The 21,466-nt window shown below is 44.6% G+C and overlaps 1 protein-coding gene across 1 annotated transcript in view; it reads left to right on the plus strand.

Moving 5' to 3' along the window:
- Positions 1 to 21,466, plus strand: part of CAPN10 (calpain 10) — a 123,660-nt gene that overhangs the window by 85,013 nt on the left and 17,181 nt on the right. Inside the window, exons 10-11 of the mRNA XM_085635625.1 lie at positions 6,621 to 6,808; positions 8,044 to 8,089. Of these exons, the coding sequence (XP_085491751.1) occupies positions 6,621 to 6,808; positions 8,044 to 8,089 (234 nt within the window). The remainder of the gene's footprint in view (positions 1 to 6,620; positions 6,809 to 8,043; positions 8,090 to 21,466) is intronic.

Here is a 21,466-nt window from a genome sequence, read left to right on the forward strand (position 1 = left end):
TTAATGATTGCTTTCAAACATCACCATGCTTAAACAATTCTTTAAGTAGTAATTGGTCAGATTCCTGTAAGGAGGTGAGACTGATAAACTCTTCCTGGAAACGTTTAGGTCAAGTTATTGCTGCTTAAATGGTTTCTAGTGTTACTGAATCACAGGGGCACTTTATTTTTCACATAATGGTACTTTTTGTGTCAATCATAATGGTAAAGTGATATTTGTGTGTTTGTCACATAAGACTACGTTCATCTGCTGTTTAGCACCTGATGCGGACCAGATCAAGATCAAATTTGTCATGGTATGTACAATCAAACCACCTTTGAAGAGATTGTATTTTTTATCTTGCATAACTAGTTCCTGTTAAAGGGTAGAAAATGCACTTTAAGGAAGAAAATAAAATATTGAGGACATGTTCAAATGTCTTTCTTGATGTTTGAACTAATTGCATTTTCCATTTAAAGTTTATCTCTCTCGGAGAGTCCTCACTTAAAGTTTCTAACATTTGAAAAAGCAGCCTAGATTCCTATTAAGCCTTGTGGTTTCATACTTTGAAATGCTCTGAGATTACTTGATTAAAGGTTTTGCCTTTAGTAGAGTCGTGTGGTTTGAAAACTGTTAAGCACTCTTTTCATGATTTATTATTTATTATTATTGGAAAGAGGTTTATGTGCAGTGATGTAATTGATTAACTTGTCAATGAAGATTTTAGTAAAACTAGGGGGGGTGACAGGAAGGTCTCTGGGGGATTCTGTGACCAAGAACATGGAAAGGGAATTCCTAAAAAAATAATAAAATGTAGTTAACAAAAGTGGCACGAGAAAGTGGAAATAAAGACAGGAGTCAAGTTTTAGATGTGTCACAGTCTTTGTGGTTTTATGTAGAAGTGTTTGTTTTGTATGATTGTGTGATTGTGCGTCAACTTATGTGGCTGTTTGTTTGACTGTGTATAGAAATGTCTTTGCCTGGTCTTGATGTGTATGGCTGTGTTAGTGTGTGGAGAAATGGTTGTTATGCCTATATGTATGATTTTCCATTGGATAGGATTGTAGAAAGAAAGCTGTGTTTACACTTTGTCCTATTGATTATGTTTAAAAAGTATATTCCTGCTTAACTGTTATGGTAAATGTTTAATTTTTATATACAAAGATCTAGCAATTGTTCTTCAGGTTGTTTCTCTGCATCCCCGCTTTACTCAGTCAAAAGAAATGAAGCACATAGTCATGAAGCAGGTTTTCCAGCATCATACATAGTGATCACTTGGGTCAGTGGTGTGTTTCGGTGGAAGGTTGACATTTGGTGAGAGGTTGTTTCTTTTGAGTTGCAGCTTAAGTTGCGGCAGATGCCTTCAGGCAATGTAATACAGAGATTACAAGATTAACAACATGGACTCATTTATCTTTAAAGTGGAAGATTTCTGAAGCGTGTTACTAGAGTTTACCTTAACTGCAGATGTTTTTCTCAAGCCCTGCTTCAGGTCACTTTTTGTTGCGAAGGGTTGCTTTGAACCACTGCTGGATTCTACTAATCCGGAAAACTACCGACCTGTTTCATTGCTGCCACTTTTGGCTAAAGTCACAGACAAGCATGTAAATTGACAGCTCTCTGTTTATCGAGGCTAACAATCTTCTTCATAGGACACAGTTGGGAGTTCACCCATCCTATAGTACAGAGTGGGTCCTGCTATTAGACTTGGAATCCATTTGTCAATTCTTGCACACCGAAGACACTGCCGCTCCTCTGATACTGGATCTCAGTGCGACGTTTGACACCATATTGCACAATCTGTTCATTGAGCGTCTGTGGGGATGTGATGACGGCCGTATGGCCTTATGGTGGGGTTGTGTCCTTTTTACACAGACGCACTTTCCAGATGTGTCAAAAACCTTATCTCTCTCAAGTGTATAATCTGCAGCCGGGAGTACCTCAGAGCTCCTCCGAGTCCAACCTTATTTAATATATACATGCTTCCTCTGGCCAAGAACATTGAACATTATGGGCTCACCGTGATCACTTATGTAGATGATACTTAACTGATCATCACCCTTTCCGAGGATGCTGCAACCACAGCTACTTCGCAAGGTCGTGTATGGACGAGGTTGCCTGGCGGATGAAGCAAACTTTTTAAAGTTGAATGCCGGGAAGAAAGAGGTCTTGTTTCTGGGCAAACAACCCAACATCTGGTTGACCTCTTGGTGGCCTGAAACTCTTGGCCCTTTACCCAGCCCCAAGCCCTAGGATAAAAACGAGGGCATTTGGTTTGAACAGAAGCTGTCTTTTAACAGCCAAATTACAGCGTTGACTGGGAAACGCTTCAGAATCCTCAAGACCCTGACAAAAATCCTGGATTTGCTCCAAGAATTTGCAAAGAAATCTGTGATCCAGGCCTTAATCCTCTCGAGGCTAGACTACTGTAACATGCTGTACCTGGGGGTGTCACAGTCTCGTATGATGCGACTCCGAGTTCAGAACACGGCGGCTCCTCTGCTACTCAATCTCCCGAAACACGTCTCCTTGAGATCCTCACTTGCTAAGCTACACTGGCTGCATGTGAAGCAGAGATCTCGTTCAAGGCATTGTGTTACTGCTATAAAGCTAAAGCTTTGACAAACAGTAGCCCTCAGTACATACAGTCTTTCATTCAACCCTGTACCCCTTGAAGTAGTCTCAGATCCTTGCGGGCGAGGAGCGTCTGCATCGTGAAAGTTGGAAGAGTGCTCCTTGGTGGCAGCTCTTTTTGCTTTGTAGCTTCGAAACTATGGCATTCGCTGCCTCTTTCTGTCGGACAGGACCCTTCGGAAATCCTTTTTTTTAAAAAAATTAACACGTGGTTGTTCACTTAGAATTGATCTTACTTTCTGCGAGTGTGTAGCACATGAAATCTTGTACCGCAGCGCTGGGACGCTTTGTTCCAAAGTAGCTATGTGCGTTACAAGTTCCACTATTAATATTGTTTGAGTCCTTCAGTCCGGGCATTCACCTTAATGGTAGATTTTTCATTTCAGTTCTGTGCTCTTGGAGTTCACTTTGGCACTGGAGGTTTTTCTGGAATTCACCTTCTTAACAGGTTTATTTGAATCTCACTATTCTTGGATCTCCCCTTCATGACAATAGTTGTTCTGGAGGTCAACCTTCCTGAAGTTAATCTTCATGGCAGAGGTTTCTTTGAAGCCATTGGTGCCTTGTGTTTGACTTCATGTCATAAGTCTGTCTCAAGCCTTCCATTTGTCGAATTCACCTTTGTCAGGACATTTTTTTACACCTGTCCTGCACACGGATGTATTCTTTACAACAGTTTATTTGCTTTGCCACATCATCACTGACTTTGAGAGTTTAAAGTTTTGATTTAAGTATTTTTTAAATCAGAGGAAAATCCCTTACGATGTCTGATTAATAGCAGAGGAAAAAGCAAGAAGAGTATGTCATCAGCGAGACCAGTCCCACAAAATGGTGGACTTGTTTGAAGACAAAAAAAAATACTTGCATAGTGGCCTTATATCAGTCAAAACAATTGATAACGTTGCAAACAGATCCTCATAATGTACAGTATAACATCTCATTTTCCGATGGCTACTTCTATCTCCAGATTGCTCACCTCTTCAATATCCCAGTCTCCAGACTGCATCAGTAAAACGTCTGACATATCCCTCTTTCGCCAGTAGAGGGCCTTGGCTCTGTTTCGAAATTGAGTCACTAGATCATATAGCGCTCTGACATCAGCTGTTTTCTTTTTCGCTATCTTTCGACTCAGATTCATAGCTTCTCTGCTCAGTTCTGAGGTGATTTTAGCTCTCCAGAATATTTTCTTACAAATAGTGCATTGCCTTAGGGACATGATCCCATCACAGTACTTCGGTTTAAGCTGTGTCGCAGGTGCAATTGTCAAATGTAGATTACTGTCCAACCAAACAATTGCCTGTGGTGTCTTGGCTAAAGACATGACATCAGGACTTGCAGCCTTTGTCTTCAGATGAACTCAAAAGCAACCAAGGAGAGCGAGCACCAACTCTGAGTACTCTGCAAAGGAAGATCAAAGTGATCAGTACCAATCATGATCTCGCTTCAGGTCTCGCTGCCGTCATCTAGGGAGAGGAGAAAAAAATATAAGAATGGTTCCCACGCTCCCAGAAGGTGGTTGAGGTCAAAGGGTAAATCCCCCACCTAAACCTTCTTCACCTGGTGTCTCTTTTCTAGAGTAGGAATTATTAGAATAGGTTCCTACCCAGGGCACTCCCACCAGCTCTGGGGCCACTTCCACTGCTGGTGCCATTGACAGTAGCTTTACCAGGTAGGTTTCCGTCGTCTGGTGCTGACTTGACCTGGTTCACCCTACAGCGCAACCAGGCTCCAAGGGACCATATGGGGCTCTGCTTGGGTGCTTGCCGATGGAACCTCCCTCTGCACTGAGCATCCCTCTGACACCTTTGGATCCTTTTCCAGTGCCATATGATGATGATTTTACACCCAGGGCCTCGTCTGTTCCTGCTGGCACAATGCTGATGCCGTAGATACTGCCTTTGTCCATAGCGTCGTTACTTCATTGAGTCTTGATGCACCCAGTAATTGCAGAAATTGCAGTCTCATTGGGACATCTTTTGAATTCCAACCTTGACCAGCTCTCCACATCTGAGAATGGAGACCGCTGGGCTCTTCAAAATACAAGCAGGTCAGACAGTATGCTGGACATAGAGCTAGCTCTGGGTCCGGCATCTGAGGAGATGGTCTCATTTCATAGCTGCTCCTGCCTTGTTTCGCGCTTCGAACATTCTTACTAAGGTCCTCCAAACTGCAACTAATACAGAGCCACTGCATCTGTTTAATGTCGCCCTTTTGGAATCCGTAAAAGAGTTGTGAGCCACACTGATCATGGCTTCAGCAGTGGGTCTTACTGTAGCTGGTGATACAGTCCACACAAGCAGTCACTGAGGGAAATAGCCTTTCTTTCTATCCATTGTGATAGTGTGCATCCAAACCTAATTCAGAATCTTTCCCTGCCACCCACCGGATAGGGAGTTAAAGAAATTAGAAGTACACAAACAGATATTCCTGATAGGCAACCTGGAATTTCAATCCCTCAGTGCAGCTTGTCTTCTTAGCCTTTATACCCATAGCCTATGGTAGCTATGGTAGTGCACAGCCTCCTTGACCATCTTCTAGATTATTTTGGGTTGGTTGTTGGCGATGGTCCAGGCATTTTATTGGAGTTAGTTTATATACCAAGCACACGTTGGCCAGAGCGATGTAGTCCTCTGTGGCCCTACGCCTGTTTGCACTATACAAGTTTTTCAATCAATGTCCAGGCCACACTTATGCACATGGTATTTGATGGCTTCGTAGAAAAGATAGATGCTGCATTAGAGGGCTTCAAGACTGGAATAGCTACTGCCAGGTCACTGGGACAGTAATCTTCCACAAAGGACTTTCATCCATTTCAGAAGTTAAGTGAAATTTGAGTGAGTTCCAATCTAGGCAATCCCAGCCTGCCCAAACAACCCAAAAGCAAAAAAAACCTTTGTGTGTCAGTACAAGGGCAAAGGGTGGCAGAACCAGACCTCCTCCTTTTCCTCCCCAGATCCACTAGAGAAGTTGCTGTACTTTTGTCCTGGAAGGAGCATATAGTGCCAATGAGAGGACAGGTATCCTTTAGGCAAGCCTGGAAGGCCACCACATCAGATCAATGGGTCCTTCAAATTGCAGAAAGAATGTATCCTATCCCCCACCTAACCCCACCCCATATCCCTCCCCAATAGTCTCTTCAGTCAGAGGACCAGCTGCAGATGCAGCATCAGGAGGCAGCAGCCCTGCTGTGGAAAAGGAGTGGTGGAGTTGGTGCCAGAGGTGGAAATTGAACACACACAACTTGATGGGAGAAATGCTTGCAATAAGTCTAACTACTGGCAATCGCTAAAGGTAACATTCCAACCCATCGTTCTTTAGCCCACCATGCCAACTCAGTTTGGACCCAGCCATATCCAATTCAGTCTTGATCCTGCTCCAATCGGAACAGTCCTGCCCGATCTTCCAGGCCAGGTCCTCTCTGAACACCAGCAACACAAGACCGGTTTCACCATGACTGGGGCTCCTCAGTTAGGTATAGCTTGGTTCCAGTGGCACAGTGAGCACAGGGCCTTGGAGCTAGCATTCCGCTGTTCATCACCAAACCTAAGCCCACAGAAAGTTTTCACTCAGTGCTTGACAGAACAGGCAGTTTTAAGATGCTGTACATCCTATTTTATTATGTCTGCAAGTCCTCTTTAAGGTACTTAAACAAGTAAGTGAATACTGGTGTGACCTATCATAAAACTAAAACTTTAGCAAACTGCATAAATGTAGTAGTTGCCTTTTTTTCTTTTTGGTAATGATTGGTGTGGATTAGCTTAAGGGGTCCAAAGCTGTAACGTCCAAAGTGTACCTCTTCAGAAATTGAATGAAATATTTGCTAGGGAGTTGCTGTTGATGCGCCAGCTTTGCAACCTTTAGCTAGATTACTCCACTACAAAATTACCCACTGTTTTAGCCTCTTGAAGCCATGCTATTCTCTCAGGTACATTCACTGGAAGCATGTTCAAGGAAGCGGTTCAAGGGATGTTGGTCCTTCATTCTCGCATTGGTTTTACCATCTGCAGGAAGATGCTAGGACTCCTTGTGTCTCGTCTCATCAGGAGCCAGTGGCGAGCTGCGTGCCTCATCGCTATGCCCAAGAAGTGACCTTACAGTGCACATTGGCCCCCGGGAAGTACCAAGTAGTCCCGTCCACTTATCATCCCAACCAGGAGGCAAGCTTCACTCTTACTTTGGCAACTAAACTAGAAAGGTAAGAAAGGAACTTGTTCATCAGATGTAGACTGCAAATCAAATTATGAATGTTGAAAAATGAGTGTTTGTTGCAGCGTGTGATGGAACAAATTACGTTGATAGTGGAGAAGTATTGCAAATGGAGTATACTCATTATGCCATAATGAGAACAAAAATAACACTAGGCCCAAATAAATACTGTGTATTTTTAAACTGTACAGGCATGAGCCACTCTTCATATGTTCAGCAAATGGTGCACATTGTTATATGAGGAAGAGAGGATGTGGCCTAACGTCTAGGGCGGTCGACCTCGAAGCTGGGGAACCGGGTTTGAGTCTTGGCAGGGATGCTCAATATCCTGTGATTCTGGGCAAATCACTTAACTGCCCCGTGCCTAACAAAAATGAATGTGTCCGTCTGTAACGCGACTGGTGCACATGTAAACGCTCTGATACCTTCGGTCTAGTTCGCGCTATATAAAACAAAACAAAAAAAGGAAGAATTGCACTTTAGGTGTGGAGGGAAGACAAAATGAAATATGTTAATCCGGATTCGCTCTATAAATTAATGGGTGCATTCATAAAGTTCACAGAACGGGGCACAGCTTTTTCAGAGTGTTCCAAGTGAATTATGATTATTATTATTGGCTATTCAGGTGCGAAGTAGATCAGATCTGAATTTCAAAAAGTGTGCGTAGGTTCTTAAGTGGATGATGGATTATTTTATTGAAATGGTGATTTTCCTCATCTGTCATAGGGGAAACCAGTTGATACAAGCTCTGTTATGGTCATCAAAAACAGTAGGGAAATAATACAGCTTTGAGAAAAAGAAAAAGCTACCAATTGAAATAAATAAATGCCAAAAGCCAGATTATTATGTCATGCTTCAACATTTTCAACAACATATATGTAGTGTATGTGCTGAGGAGTAAGTGTCCATGATATAGAACACAGATGTATTGTTTTCTGTCTAATGTATGTTGGCTATGTGGGCTGAGGGACATATCTAAGAGCAGGTGAAGAGTTTGAAATGGGGGTAATACAAAGATATTTTTAGATAAATATGGTACTACAGAGAGAATGCTATTGACGCACTGTATGGTTACTTGGCAAGGCATCTGATGTTCTTAACGGTTTAAATTTGGTAAGGAAATTTTATTTTGCACAGGCAGAGGCCCAGGAATCAAGGTCACTCAATAAAGCAAAACAGTACACCTCTTGCTAAGAAAATAATTGGTCTTTCTTTATCTCCTAGGAAACCTAGGCAGTGCAGAGAGACCCTGGGCCAAATCTTACAAGAGGTAGGTGTTCCTGTGTGATCGGTCTCATTTTTCAATCATTAATCTGTTGTGATGCTTGCCTTCGGCCATACGCATCGAGCGATTGAGTCTGCACTCTATGTACCCTTTCTGTTTACCTTAATGAATTTCATATGTGGGCTCTTCCTAGAAATTCATCCTGACCACAGCTTGATAATGTGATTCCTGCAATGTAACCTGAAAAGCAGGTCCTGTCTTTATTGATATTAGATATGGCCCTGTACTGCCATAACCTTTTACATACTACATGAAACTAATGTGATCCTGTTCATTCTAAAATAGTTAATAACAAAATACCTACTTTTTTGTGTACACAAAATAGCTGCTACTCATCATTATCATCATCGGAAAACTTTATTGGATTATTTCTGAGATAATCATGAAAGTACAGGCAGTACCACAGTAAAACAGTTAGAAATCATCATACAAAGCAATTAAACTTTCATGGCATTGCAGCATCAGGCGATACATTTTAAGGGAGGCTACCTCCAAGCACACCACATTTTCATTTAATAACTGTAGAAAGTGTAAAGCTGGCAAATGTCTTCTGGGATTGCTTTAATTTATAAGCTTAGTTCGAAACCTCTTAGAGTACAAAACATAAAATCTGCAGAATTAAGTAAAGCGAAATTAATGTATGTTTTGAAGCATTATCGCTAGGTCAATTAGCAATCTGTCTGTTGAATATTAGCCCAGAGGGAAACCCTACAAAAAAACGTATTGTGCTGATCTAAACCTAAATAATAAGGCCCACTCTCAGTGGCCAATATTGCGCAAGAGATAAGACTCAGTGAATAAGAGTGGGCTTAAGCTCTCTTAAGTACTGCCTAATACTGGGTTTACTGAATTCAATATGATCAGAGACAGACGGTCTCAAAGCTGTAAAGGCATTCTTGGCTTGACATTTATCCTTCTTGCAAATTGAAATAGGATTGTCAAAAAAATCCATCCTACCTAATAAAATGCTGGTCTGCTTTACATTAAACAACTAGTGGAAGTTATGCCAATGACTACATTTAAAGCAGTCTCTAATCTAATTACCTAATTATTTAAACTAGCACTTTATTTGACTATATACATATCCATAGCAACACGGGGGCTACCTTAAGTCCTCGATATGCAAAAGACCCAACTCTTCGTGACATATGTAGTTGGAGCGGTGGGGGGGGGGGGAGAGGGGGGAATCTGGTGGCGCAGGAGGGATAAAACGTAGAAGCCAGCAAAAACGTTTTTTCTGAGTTTGTAGTGCCAGTGGTATTGAAGTATCCCCGAATTCCGGCACCATAAGTCGCGATGGGGAGACATTCTTTTTCAGAAATGCTAAGAAAAGGTGTTAACTGTTTCTTACCCAGTGAGGGCAATAAATCCTCTACAGATAGTGAACATTTTTGTCTTCTTATAAAATTGTTAGTGTGCCAACGTTGATTGCCGTTAAAAATCACTCCCAAATAAGGAAAACTTGAGAACTGTATTAACTAATTCTCCCTAATTGAGAAGGAATACATATTAGCAGTATACTGCATAACCTTATCTATGATTTAGAATAATTTATATCCTGATCCAAACTTGCCATGGCAGATACCGGTTTGGCAAGGCTAATGGGGGTACATGCCAACAGGACAGCCTCATCCGCTTCTGTATGCTGGGATGACTGAGGAATTTGTTTTTTACATCCAATCCCTGCCTCACTAATCTAGTGTTTGAGTTATTGATGTATAATATGAACATAGGCTGGACCAAGATACAGTCTTGTCATACCCCACGTTCTAGACTAAGAGTTGGTACTTTCTCCAGTGATTCTGAATTTGACTCTTCCAGCCAGATCACTGTGAAGGACAGAGAGCAAATGGGTCCATCCGCATAGAAAGGAGCACCAGCCAAAGGTTTCACCAGGTAACACGGTCAAAAGCACTAGAAAGGTCCATGAAGCCCAGGTACAATGGGCAGCACCTTGCTGTGGTATATCTACTAATGAATAGATGAAGATTCAGACACGGCGCCAATGGTACCTCGGCCGTCTCTGAAACATATTGACAAGTGCTCACAATATCATGTTCTTTGACCCCCAGCTTAATCCTTTTAAAGCTAATTCTACCCAGCCCTTTAACCGTGGAATGAATTAATGAAATGGGTGGGTAACATTGTGGCTCTGTATGATAGCCTTTATTGTAAATAGGCATTATTATTGATTTAGACCAGGAGCACGGGTACGTTTGTGTAGTTAAAATTGTTAAAGGCGTTGGTGAGCAAAGGAGCCCATAGGTTGATATTACATACGAGGAGCTAAATGGGGATACCATCCGGTTCAGGGGCCTTGTTGGATGGGCTTTCAATGAGTGCCAAAACACCTTTTGGCTACGGAACAGGCAGCATCGACCCATCTTGGGAAGGACTGCTTACTGGGAATTTACTTTTTTCTTTAGGAGTCTTTTTGTAGCGTCACATAATTCAACAAAAGCAGACAAAACAGCACCGCACCCAAACCAACATGAACTTGAGATACCAAAATTACTGAATTTCAGCTTAATTAAAGAATTTAAAAAGGCAGAAGCGTGTGACAATTTTCAAGAAATGTGCAGATATTTTGTTTTATCGCAGACTTAAAAACCTTAGAAGGACTGTACCTCACAGATGAGGGGTGACAACAAAACTGCTACTCATAATGGTTGCTATTCAAAATAGCTACTTCTGCTGAGACCAAGACAATTGAATGTATACCAGGTATCACCTCCCTAGTAGCTGTGTTCTCGCCTTCACCTTGCAGTTCACTTGTTCTGCAAGATCTTGACCCAACAAATGGTATGGTGGTGCTCTTGTATGATGAAGGCCGTGATAGGCTTAGAACCCTTGCAATTCATTTGTGGTAAACTGGACTCTGTTGACTGATTCTGCACAAAAAACCTATTTGTCACAAATGCTATTGCTGTGCAGATATTTAGACACATAACACAAATTACTTCTTTCAATTTAGAGTCAGTCCATCACTAGTATGGAGTATTTCTGCATCCTACCAAGATACTGAATGCCATCCCATCCAGATGTCTGTTGTTGGTATGACTCTGTTGTGGTTCCTCGAGCTATTTTCAAAATCTTGTCACTGGAGTTCCAAGCTGAATATCCTTTAACTACTCTTTCAGCATTCCATTCCACACCCAGTCACCAGCATACTTCTTGCACTCTCTTCTATGATGACCTCGGCGTGCCAAGTCTGGAGTTCTTTGAGTGAGATCATTTTGTCAGCTTATTGACTATTTGATTAAAACCGACTTAAATTGCTTCAAGGTGGGAGCGGCCTGGGAGGGATCGCTCCAGTTGCCTCAGGGTATTGGCACACTGGTGTGCCTGGTATATTTCCTCTTCTCTGTTTCCAAATCACACAGATTTTGTTCTTCATCTGCCCATGGTTCTTTGGCCATTGTACTATTGCTGAGGATAGGGTAGGGCACACTGTTATCCCCTAAGTAACTTCAGAACAATGATTCACACTCACCCTGAGCCTGCCAGTTCTCATAGGGTTACGCTCCCCACGGGTGGCTTTTTCCCATGGGTTTGTCTACTACATTTTGCTTCTAAATAATCTGTTTGCCTCTCATACGTTTTTAACCTTTCCAAGGCAAAATATGTCCCATGTGTGGATAATCTAGCCTTCTATAGGATGCAGACTTTTCCAAAATTATAGTTATTGGAAACCAGATCTGTCAGACTGTAACCCACACAACCCCCCCTACTGTGATAGCTAGATCTTGGACAATTCTCAGTCCTGTAAGACTATAGGATTATGTATAGGTGGGGTCTAAACCCTCTGTCCATATGGATGAACATACACATGTAATCCACACTGTAAACTTTGCAAAGCTTTAATAACTAATGCCCTAGTGTAGTGCAGATAATGTGGATTCAGGTTCTCAAAATAAACAGAATGGTTAGGCAGTCGTTGAAAGCAAAATGAAAGCGAGAAAAAATTGCAACATATTTGATGGAATTCATCACAATCTATGTTGAAAATCTCCCCATGTTTATAGTTCTAAATTAATCATACTCTGTATCGGAGCGTTTTTTAGGTCGAGCCTAGGCAGTGCGTGAGCTCTTTGAGACTTGTTATATACACTTTGTGGGTTTACAGCACGCCCATCACTTTATATTTGTGAGTTTGATTGTCCTTTAAAAAGGCATGCTTGCTAGTGGTTAATCTTTCCTCTTTGCCTCTCCTTGTTGTCATCGGTTTACTCCCACTGAGCAGCACCTAACTACTGGTATCTTTCCACTTTGGTGCATATCTGTTTGTGTCTGGGAATATTATTTTATTTCTTTCCTGCTTGTCTTTGTTGAAGCTTCCCTTTTGGTGGGTTTATTGTGGCAGCTTACAGGATTCCAGTCGCTACCTCACCCCTTCGTCCCCACAGCACTCACTACAGCAGGGGTTTCCACCCTGTCGATTGCAAGCTATCAGAAGCTCGCTGACACCCAGTGAGTAACTAACGCCGAACATCCACTTTAGTGCATTTTGATGACTTGCATTAAAAGTAAATGTGGCATGTCGGAATTGTTTTAAAAAAATGTATTTATTGAGAAAGAATTTTCTGTTATTTTCCCTCTTTCCATGTACAATTAAACGTCAAATGTACAGTACAATGAACATTGAAATGTTGGAACACATGCCATACGGTGGGGTACATAGGTCGGATAAATCAGTCAGTAATGTACAATAGCACCACATATTCTACATATATCTAATATATGCGCGATTGGGCAATATTAAGTCCATGAGGTGGATAATGAAATAGCATGCAGTGTATGAAAAAAATATATGTTCATTGGGTGGTATTGATTCTTTCTAAGATACTACCAGCAGGTCAATTCCCAATATGAGCATTGCTCAATTGAGGCATTAAACAGATCCATATTTGTTCCCAAACACCGAACTATAATAATGCTAAATCTAAAATATAACAGGCCATGTCATCCTGCGATTCTAAAGTTCTCTATATCACCCTCCATATTCTGAGGGGGCGGTGTGCTGTAGTCGTAGTGAAAAGGGGGGCAGAGGGGTTTCGGTGAACATTGGGGGTAGCATTTGAGTGTGGAAGTCACAAGGGAGGAACGGCCAGTCTACACTTAAAGGCTACTACTTTGGGGTCTCGGCCATGGCATCAGTTGTCGTTGCAGACTCATCGGCACAGGAAGGTTGTAAGGGGAGTAGGATAGTGTCCCAGTATATGGCAGTGGGGTCTTTACTATTTGAAAGTCAGAGGGCCGAATTTATCTTCGGAGGAGAAAACTTTCATTTTGGTGCATTGTCTGTTGGCGAAGGCCTGAAAGGTATATGAGAATTTACCGGAGGAAGGAGTTTGGTGATAGGTTTAGTGAATTTGAGACGGCGCTTAAAAAAATTAGATACGCATTACTTGGTCAATATTGCAGAGATATTATTTTGGCAAGAGGAAACAGAATGGTGATGAGTCTGTAGAAGGCTTTGTAACAGCACTCCGAAAACTTGCTGCCCTGTGTAACTTTGGGGAAAACAAGGAGGAGAGAATCTGTGACCAATTTATGTTGGAGTGCAAAAATTTTAGAGAGGGATTGTGGGTAAATAGTGACTGGGTCTCGCCTCTCCACCTTCACAATAAGTCTCTCCAGTCCCCTTCACTGATTGCTCAAGGCTCCAGAGCAGAACGTTTTCCTAAGTTACACAGTGAGCCCCCGCGTACAGGGGCTGTAGGCTCGGGTTGTGTTTTTAACATTTTGAGGGATTGAGTTTTTGGGTGGAGTGGTGGGCTACAGACCTCTCATTCTCCCATGACAAGTAGTTATAGTTTGGTACCTACACGTTGGTGTCCTTGTCGGGTGGGGGAGGGTTAGGGATTATGTTTGAGATTCAGGGTCCTGTTTTTTCAGGGGGAGGGATAAAGACACTTCAGCCTTTTTGTGGTACTATAAGGGGGCGCATACACGGCATGAGTCCATACATAGTCATGGCATGAGCCAATCCTTCGACACCAAGGAACTTGCAGTCCTGTCATGGAACGCCAATGGGCTAGGTGACAAAATGGAGAGGCTTGGTGGCCCAATACATGAAACGGCTGCAGCCAGACATAATCTTCATTAAAAAATAAAAACTCATCTGCAGGAGGCACTTGATTTCTGGGGAAAAGGGCATACACCACACTGGCACATGCCGGCTATACCACCGGCTCCAGGGGAGTGGCTATACTGATTTAAAAGAATCCCTCCCCCCACTTTCAGGTAGTGAAGCAGTAAATAGACCCTTATGGCAGGTATGTATGAGTGAAAGGGTGTTTGGGACAAACTGATGTCACTCTGATTAGCGTATATATTAGGCCTGGGTGCAGCTTGCGGAAGTTTAATCCGCGGAGTTGCCTTAAAACTCATTGAGATTTTGCGGAGTTTCGCAAGCGGACGGAGTATGTTATGTAGTATCTACTGCACTAATCAGTACTTGCTTTAACACACCTGGTAATCCTGGTGTTACTGCTAATGTACTTTGAAGAGTCTGAAAACCTGCAGAAACAGTATTTCTCTGTTTCTCTACCTGTTAAACAGAGATGCTGGCAGTGCCACCAGTGTTTTGAAGATGCAGAATGCCATGATGATGTTATTAATATTCCTTGTTTAATAATGCGCTAATAAGTGAAAGGAAAATGTCGTATGATTGCTAATCCACAAGTAACTAACACCCTTATGCATCAAGCCAAAATCCAGTCGGTAAAATACCGATTCGTTAATAGCTCCCGGTATTGAGTGAAAAATACCCAATCCCAATGCATCAACCCAAAACCCGAGCAAATAACGAATCGCTAAATAAATAACCTCGAACATACCGAATCGCTAATACCCAAAATGCTAATTTACCGATTCGCTATATACCGAATTCGCAATTACCGAAATCACTATTAGCTCCCGGAAATTGCCAATAGCAAATAACGAATCGCACCCCAATGCAACAAAACTCGCTAATAACGAAAATCCCAAAAATCGCTATTTTGCCAGAGCTAAATAAGGGGAATCAAAACCTGGAGGTAAAGTTACAAAAAAAAAAAAAAGATGAGGATAAATTCTTCCTACATGTGCAAATGATTGAGGCAATCACTAAACCCTTAAATGTGGCCCAGGAGACCCTGTTGGCTCCCACAAAATGGCTGCCCTCTACGTGCTTGCAAGGAGGATGCGGATCAATGCAGCAGGACAGCGCAGGAGAAGGGTCCAGGAGCGAGTGTTCAGACTGCGCATAACCTTGCTCGGCCAGAATGAGGACGAGGTGTACCAGAAGTATCGCCTCAATCGCGCTATGATCATGCGCCTGATTGCAGACCTGGAACCATTACTGCAGCACCAGACACACAGGACAAATGCTATCCCTGCGCACGTTCAGGTCCTATGCAGCCTGCACCTACTGGCCTCAGGGAGATTCCAGGGGGTAATTGCGGTTGCCGGAGGTGTGTCGCAAAGCGCACTGTCACGCTTCTTCAAGAAATTCCTAGATGCCATGCTGACAATGCTCCACACACACATCAGCTTCCCCACAACCCCACAGCAGTTGGACCGCACCAAACAGGCATTCTACCAGGTGGCACAATTTCCACATGTGATTGGATGCATCGACTGCACGCATATCCCCATATGTCCTCCGTCAGCAAATGAGTACCTTTTCAGGAACCGCAAGTCATACCACTCGATCAACGTGCAGGTTGTGTGCGATGCCAACAACATCATAACGGACCTAGTGGCACAATTCCCAGGGAGCACACACGACTCATACATCTTCCGCAACAGTGGAATGCACAGGCGACTACTCAATGGAGAATTTGGAGAGGGACTCCTGTTAGGTACGTAGAACTACGCTTCCCCACACCAACACCACACATGTATGTACATCACCAATGCTAAGTCTATGCTTCTATCTTCTAGGTGACAGTGCTTACGCCCTGCGGGAATACATACTCACCCCATACCTAAATCCAGCAACCCCGCAGGAACATCGCTACAACGCTGCACACATCAGCACGAGGAATGTGATAGAGCGGACTTTTGGGATTCTCAAGAGCCGCTTCCGTATCCTCCACAAGACTGGCGGCGCCATGCTATACCAACCAGACACATGCTGTCGAATAATTGCTGTATGTGCAATGCTGCACAACATTGCCACCAGAAGGGGGATACCCATGGAGGTGGACAGGGATGACGACCCCCAGGCTGACCAACCACCCGCCCAACGACGACCGGCACACATCCCAAACACAGCAGAGGGCCATAGGAGGCGGACAGACATAATGCAAAATCATTTTTGACCCTGGGTAAAATGAGACATTACAAGTTGGTGATGGGTGCAACTGTTTAATGCACAGTAGCACTGAGGATTGTGCAACAGAACTAGCATTGGGAATCATGCTCCGATTGCATAAATGTAAATAAAAGGTTCCTTAAAGTCAGGCCTGTGCAAACACAATAATTGGATGGCCATGGTTGCTCCACCATGGACCTGCAGCATGTCCAAATTTCTAGTGGCGCTTGCCACGTACACCAAGCCTCCGCTCAGGTGCATCCAAAGCCTCACCACGGCCTGTCCCCGTGGAGGCACGCGAACTTCGGCGCCTGGTGCTGGCCTCTGCCAGTGACACGCTGCTGACACTGGAGGCAGCCTCACTGGTGTCATCCCCTCCCAATGCTGCAGCACTGCATGTGCTGCTCTGAAGTTGTTCCACAGCAGTGGTGATGTGTCCCAGTGACTTGGCCACATCACCGCAGAAGTGCCCAAGGTCCACCTGCAGGGAGACTGTGCGGCGTGCCAACACAGCGGTGCAGTTGCTGTGCCGTTGTATGGCCTTGGTAGCGGCGGCTGAACGCGACATTAGCTGCCGGTTACTCCTCCTCTGGGACTCATGGCCCTCCCTGATGGCACGGGTGAGCTCACGTACCTCCTCCCTGAGCTGAGCATTGCCATCAGCAACCGCAGTGGTCTGGTCCCTGACCGCCGTGCCCATGTCCCTGACCGCGGAGCCCATGTCGGTGACTGCTGCAGTCATGGCGCGCATCTCCCTCGCTAGGCGCACGATATTGCAGCTGATGCTAGCCACATGTCTTCCCTGCAGGTTCTGTGTACGCAGCATCCTCTCCTCGATTGCAGAGGTTGTTGGGACATCCTGGTCTGCTGAGGAGACGGAACTGCGACGGGCCCTGTGACGCCGTGCGTGTCTTGATCCTCCAGGTGGTGCAGCAGGTGGTGTGGATGTGCGCTGCGTGGGTGCCAATTGCGGGGGGGGGGGGTTGCCATCTCCTGCAAGGGCGCAACTTGGTGCCTGTGCCTCTGCGGTATTGTGGCTGTACTAGCTGCAGGCTGTCTTGCTGGTGCCGTTGCTTGTGGCGCAGGTGCTGGTGCCTTGGCTTGTGGCGCAGGTGCTGGTGCCTTGGCTTGTGGCGCAGGTGCTGGTGCGGTTGATTGTGGCGCTGGTGGAGGTGGTGCTGGTGGGGTGGCAGGTGTTGGCGGTGCGTGCGCATCCTGCGCAGTCTCCTGGTCTGACTCCACGGGTGTCTCAGAAATGATCAGCTGGTCGCTGTCGTCAGAGTCCCCAGGTGATGCATCTGTGTGTGAAACAGTGCATGATTAGTGGGATGATTACACCTACATAGTGTTGTACCCATTAATGTCCCTCTGTGGTCCAACAAATGAACAATCTACAGCCATGTCCAAAATATGTGGTTTGTGCTCAGAGGATTTACGCCTGTACCTGCACTCTGGGCTGACTAGACTACAACTCCCAAGATGCAGTAGCGTCATGTGTGGAGCTGTCTGTGCCAGAGCTGCAGACACAGTGAGATTGGGCTGGGGGCATGGGTATGGATTTACGCTATGCTGGGTGTGGCACAGGCATGCATCTTACCTTGGGCACTTGTGGCTGCGCCGGACGTGTCCATCTGGATCACCCCCACAACGGCTTCCCTCTCTATCGTCCCTTCCACAAGGTCCTCCAGGGCTGTGTTGGATGGTGCAGTGGTTGTTCCGCCTCCAGTCCTTCTTGCCTCCCGGAGCCTCTCAGCAATCCTCTCTTTTGCGCGCTTCCGCAGGTCATACCAGCGTTTTTTCAGGTCGTCGATGCTGCGGCTAGTGACGCCAACCGCATTGACCCTCTCACGGATGCGCTGCCAGATGTGCCGCTTCTCGCTCTCAGGCACCTTGAGGGACAGCTTGCCAAAGAGGCGGTCGTGTTTGCTGGACACTCCCTCGATGAGGTACTCCAGCTCCCTGTCCGAAAACTTCTTCTTGCGCTTGCGTGCAGATTCTGCGCTGGATGGCACTTCCTGCGACATGATGGATGTGTGATGTGAATGGCAGAATCTGTGTGGCCTCACTCTGCACAGCCTGTCCTTCTTTCCAGCTCCTGTCTGCTCCTCTGTCGAGTCTATGTGGGTGGGGCAGCAGTATTTCCTGGTTGGTGATGTCATCAGCCTGTTCCCGGTGCGACGCGGCAATTTGCGATTTCGCTATTACCGATTCGGTAATAGCTAATTCGGTATTACCGAACTCGCTATTAGCCAAATCGGTATTACCGAAGTCGCTATTTGCTAGTGAGGCCGTTTGCGTGCCCCGCTATTAAGGAATCGGTAAATTTAGCGATTTTTAAGGAATCGCTAAATTTCACCGAATCTGTTGATGCATGCCAATTACCGATTCCTTAATGGCGATTCCTTATTTTTCGCTATTAAGGAATCGGTATTAGTTTGGTTGATGCATATGCCCCATAATGCTCTGAATGTTTGTCTTCTGTAAATGCAGGCCTTCCCTTCACATCATCCAAGGGCCTGGTCCTGAGTTTAGCTGAGAAAATATTGCACCGTGATGTTAAAAATGCACTTTCGTACTGAGGGGAGCCAATAACGGGAAAGGATGTTTTTGAATACAGAATAACAAAACCATAATAACCTGATTGGAACCACAGCAGATAAAACGCATGGTCTCATGCTGTGCTGCACAAACGCAATATTTTAAATAAGCTGGGCAAAGCAATATTTTAAATAAGCTGGGCAAAGCCAATGGTTTTGAAGTTTGTTTTTCATTTTAAGTTCTTGTGTGCATTGATAACATAACTGCTTTTAAATACGTGGTCCTCTTCCATTGATTTACAGCCATTTCGAAGAAGCTTTTAGAATTCTGTCTTTCTTACGGTAAGCTTTTAAAACTGGGCCTTTCTTTAAGCAAAACCGTGAAATATCACAGGCAGGCATCTATCGAGAGGCACTTCAGAGTGAGAGGTAAAGCAAGGGGGAAAGAGATACTACATGGCATGTCTGCTTCGTGCTCTTGATTTCAAAGGAAGTGTGAAAAGTAAACGGAGATAAATTTGGAGTCTTCATAAAAAGCCATGAAAACGGCGAATTGCAGAATGGATCTATTAGTTAACTTTGAAAAGATGTTTGAAGGGGGAAAAGGTTCAATAAAAGGCATGCATTATGAAATGGAAATGTGATGCATGTGTAGGAGGATCGCGGGGATGCAAGACCGCGTTTTCAAAGGACACTTTGCCATTCCGGAGAGAGTACATCAAAGAGTCTGTTCTGAATTCGAAGATCGATCAACAATACCTGACCAAAGCCAGGGGTCTTCATGAATTTCGGGGCCACTGGCTGCCATAAACCACTTCTTAATAAGCCAACAAAGGAGATGCGCTCGCTCCAGAGGTTTAGAGGTAGATCTCCAGAAAACGAGAATTCTGGTCTTGCTTACTTGACAATCGTAATAGGGGCGCTCCTGGGCACACCATTAGGTCTCCCAGAGCTTCAATTGCATTATTCTGCCAAACATATTAGTGATTCAAAAGAATTTGAGGGCTTCCCTTTACTCAAACTGCACATCTGAGAGTACAAACCTCGGGAGCTCCACTCAGAAGAGGCTGCACACTTTCTTCAGCCTCACCCAGGTCGGCCAACCCTGCACGACATCACTGTGAGCCGCCGCTCTGTACATACGTCCTTGCCCTTACAGGAGATGTGCACACTGGATTCTGGTGACATCACCCTTCATTAGGGGCCGGTGAGCCCTGCACAACACCAGGCACTGACAGCATCTGCTCTTTTATACGTCAGTGCCCTGGGGTAAGATGCTGACAGGTATCCATTGGGTGAATGGGTCAACTCCAGACTAGAGTCCCTGTACTTTCTGACCAAGGAATAAATGTTGGACATTGCTCCTCGTGAGTGACGCAGTACTCTTACAGCTCCAGCCTTCCAGACACACCTTGTAGCCTCCTGAGTTGGCTTTAAGTCCAGGGGGATCTTCCTGAGGTTGGAGAAGGAGATCTGCCGGAAACTGGGAAGAGTGGCAAAGGCCTTTCAGGAAGATGCCGAGAGGTGGAGAGGGCTGCCCCTCACTTAGCTGGGGCAAGCAGCTATCTTTAAAATAATCTCGCTCGCTAAGCTGCTGTATGTTTTACAGAACACATACTACCAAGTCCCCCAGGAGGTCTTTACTAGGCTAGAAGATGATATTTGCACCCTGTTGTGGATTGGGGATTCACCGGAGTTGACCTGAAGGCACAGGATCTTAATTCCTGCAATGGGGAAATATCTATCCCAGACCCCGGTAGCTTATTACAGGGTGGGCCATTTAATCATTCAATTGGATATTTGTCCCCAAAGATCACTCCACTTTCAGACTTGAACAGGCAAAATGGGGGACAAGGTAGTACATGCACTACCTATAGGGGACTAAGTGGACACAGCATTTACTCCCAGCCACCCAAGTAGCCATAACAGCATGGGGTAAAGCTATGAAATGCCTAGTTTGGTACCGTAGGTGTAGGGTCACATGTGTAACGACCCTGTGGTAGGGGACCTGGCTCTCGGAGATGCAGAAACTACAGGGGTTTGGACTGTGGGACCTGATTGGGCTCTCCGAGGTAGGGTATTTTATTAGAAAATGGGGACATGCATGCCAGGCTCATGGGCTACCTGTTGAGAGCATCCTGCAATACTCACCACTGGAAGGGTGGTGGTTGATAGACGAACTGGGCAAAGGAGCAGTCTCCCTTACATATAAAACATTGAATAACATACCAGATAATTTCGATAGACTGCAAGAGAAATGGGTATGTGATGTGGGGGACATGGAAGATCTAGATTGAGAGGCAGACCTGATGCACTTGAGAGAGGTGGCATTAAAATCACGTTTACGATTGATTCAATTCAAAATTGGAACAGGAGATAACGCAGAGGTAGGGAACCTCTTTTGTAGTCAGATATAAATTGCAGGTCAGAGAGCAAGGCTGAAGGAAGACAAACCATCTGTGGCTGTTGATGATAACTGTCGTCATGATAGTACTCCTGCTCATCCATGTGTTGATCATCATA

Source organism: Triturus cristatus, chromosome 11 (genome assembly GCF_964204655.1).
Source record: "Triturus cristatus chromosome 11, aTriCri1.1, whole genome shotgun sequence".
NCBI lineage: Eukaryota > Metazoa > Chordata > Amphibia > Caudata > Salamandridae > Triturus > Triturus cristatus.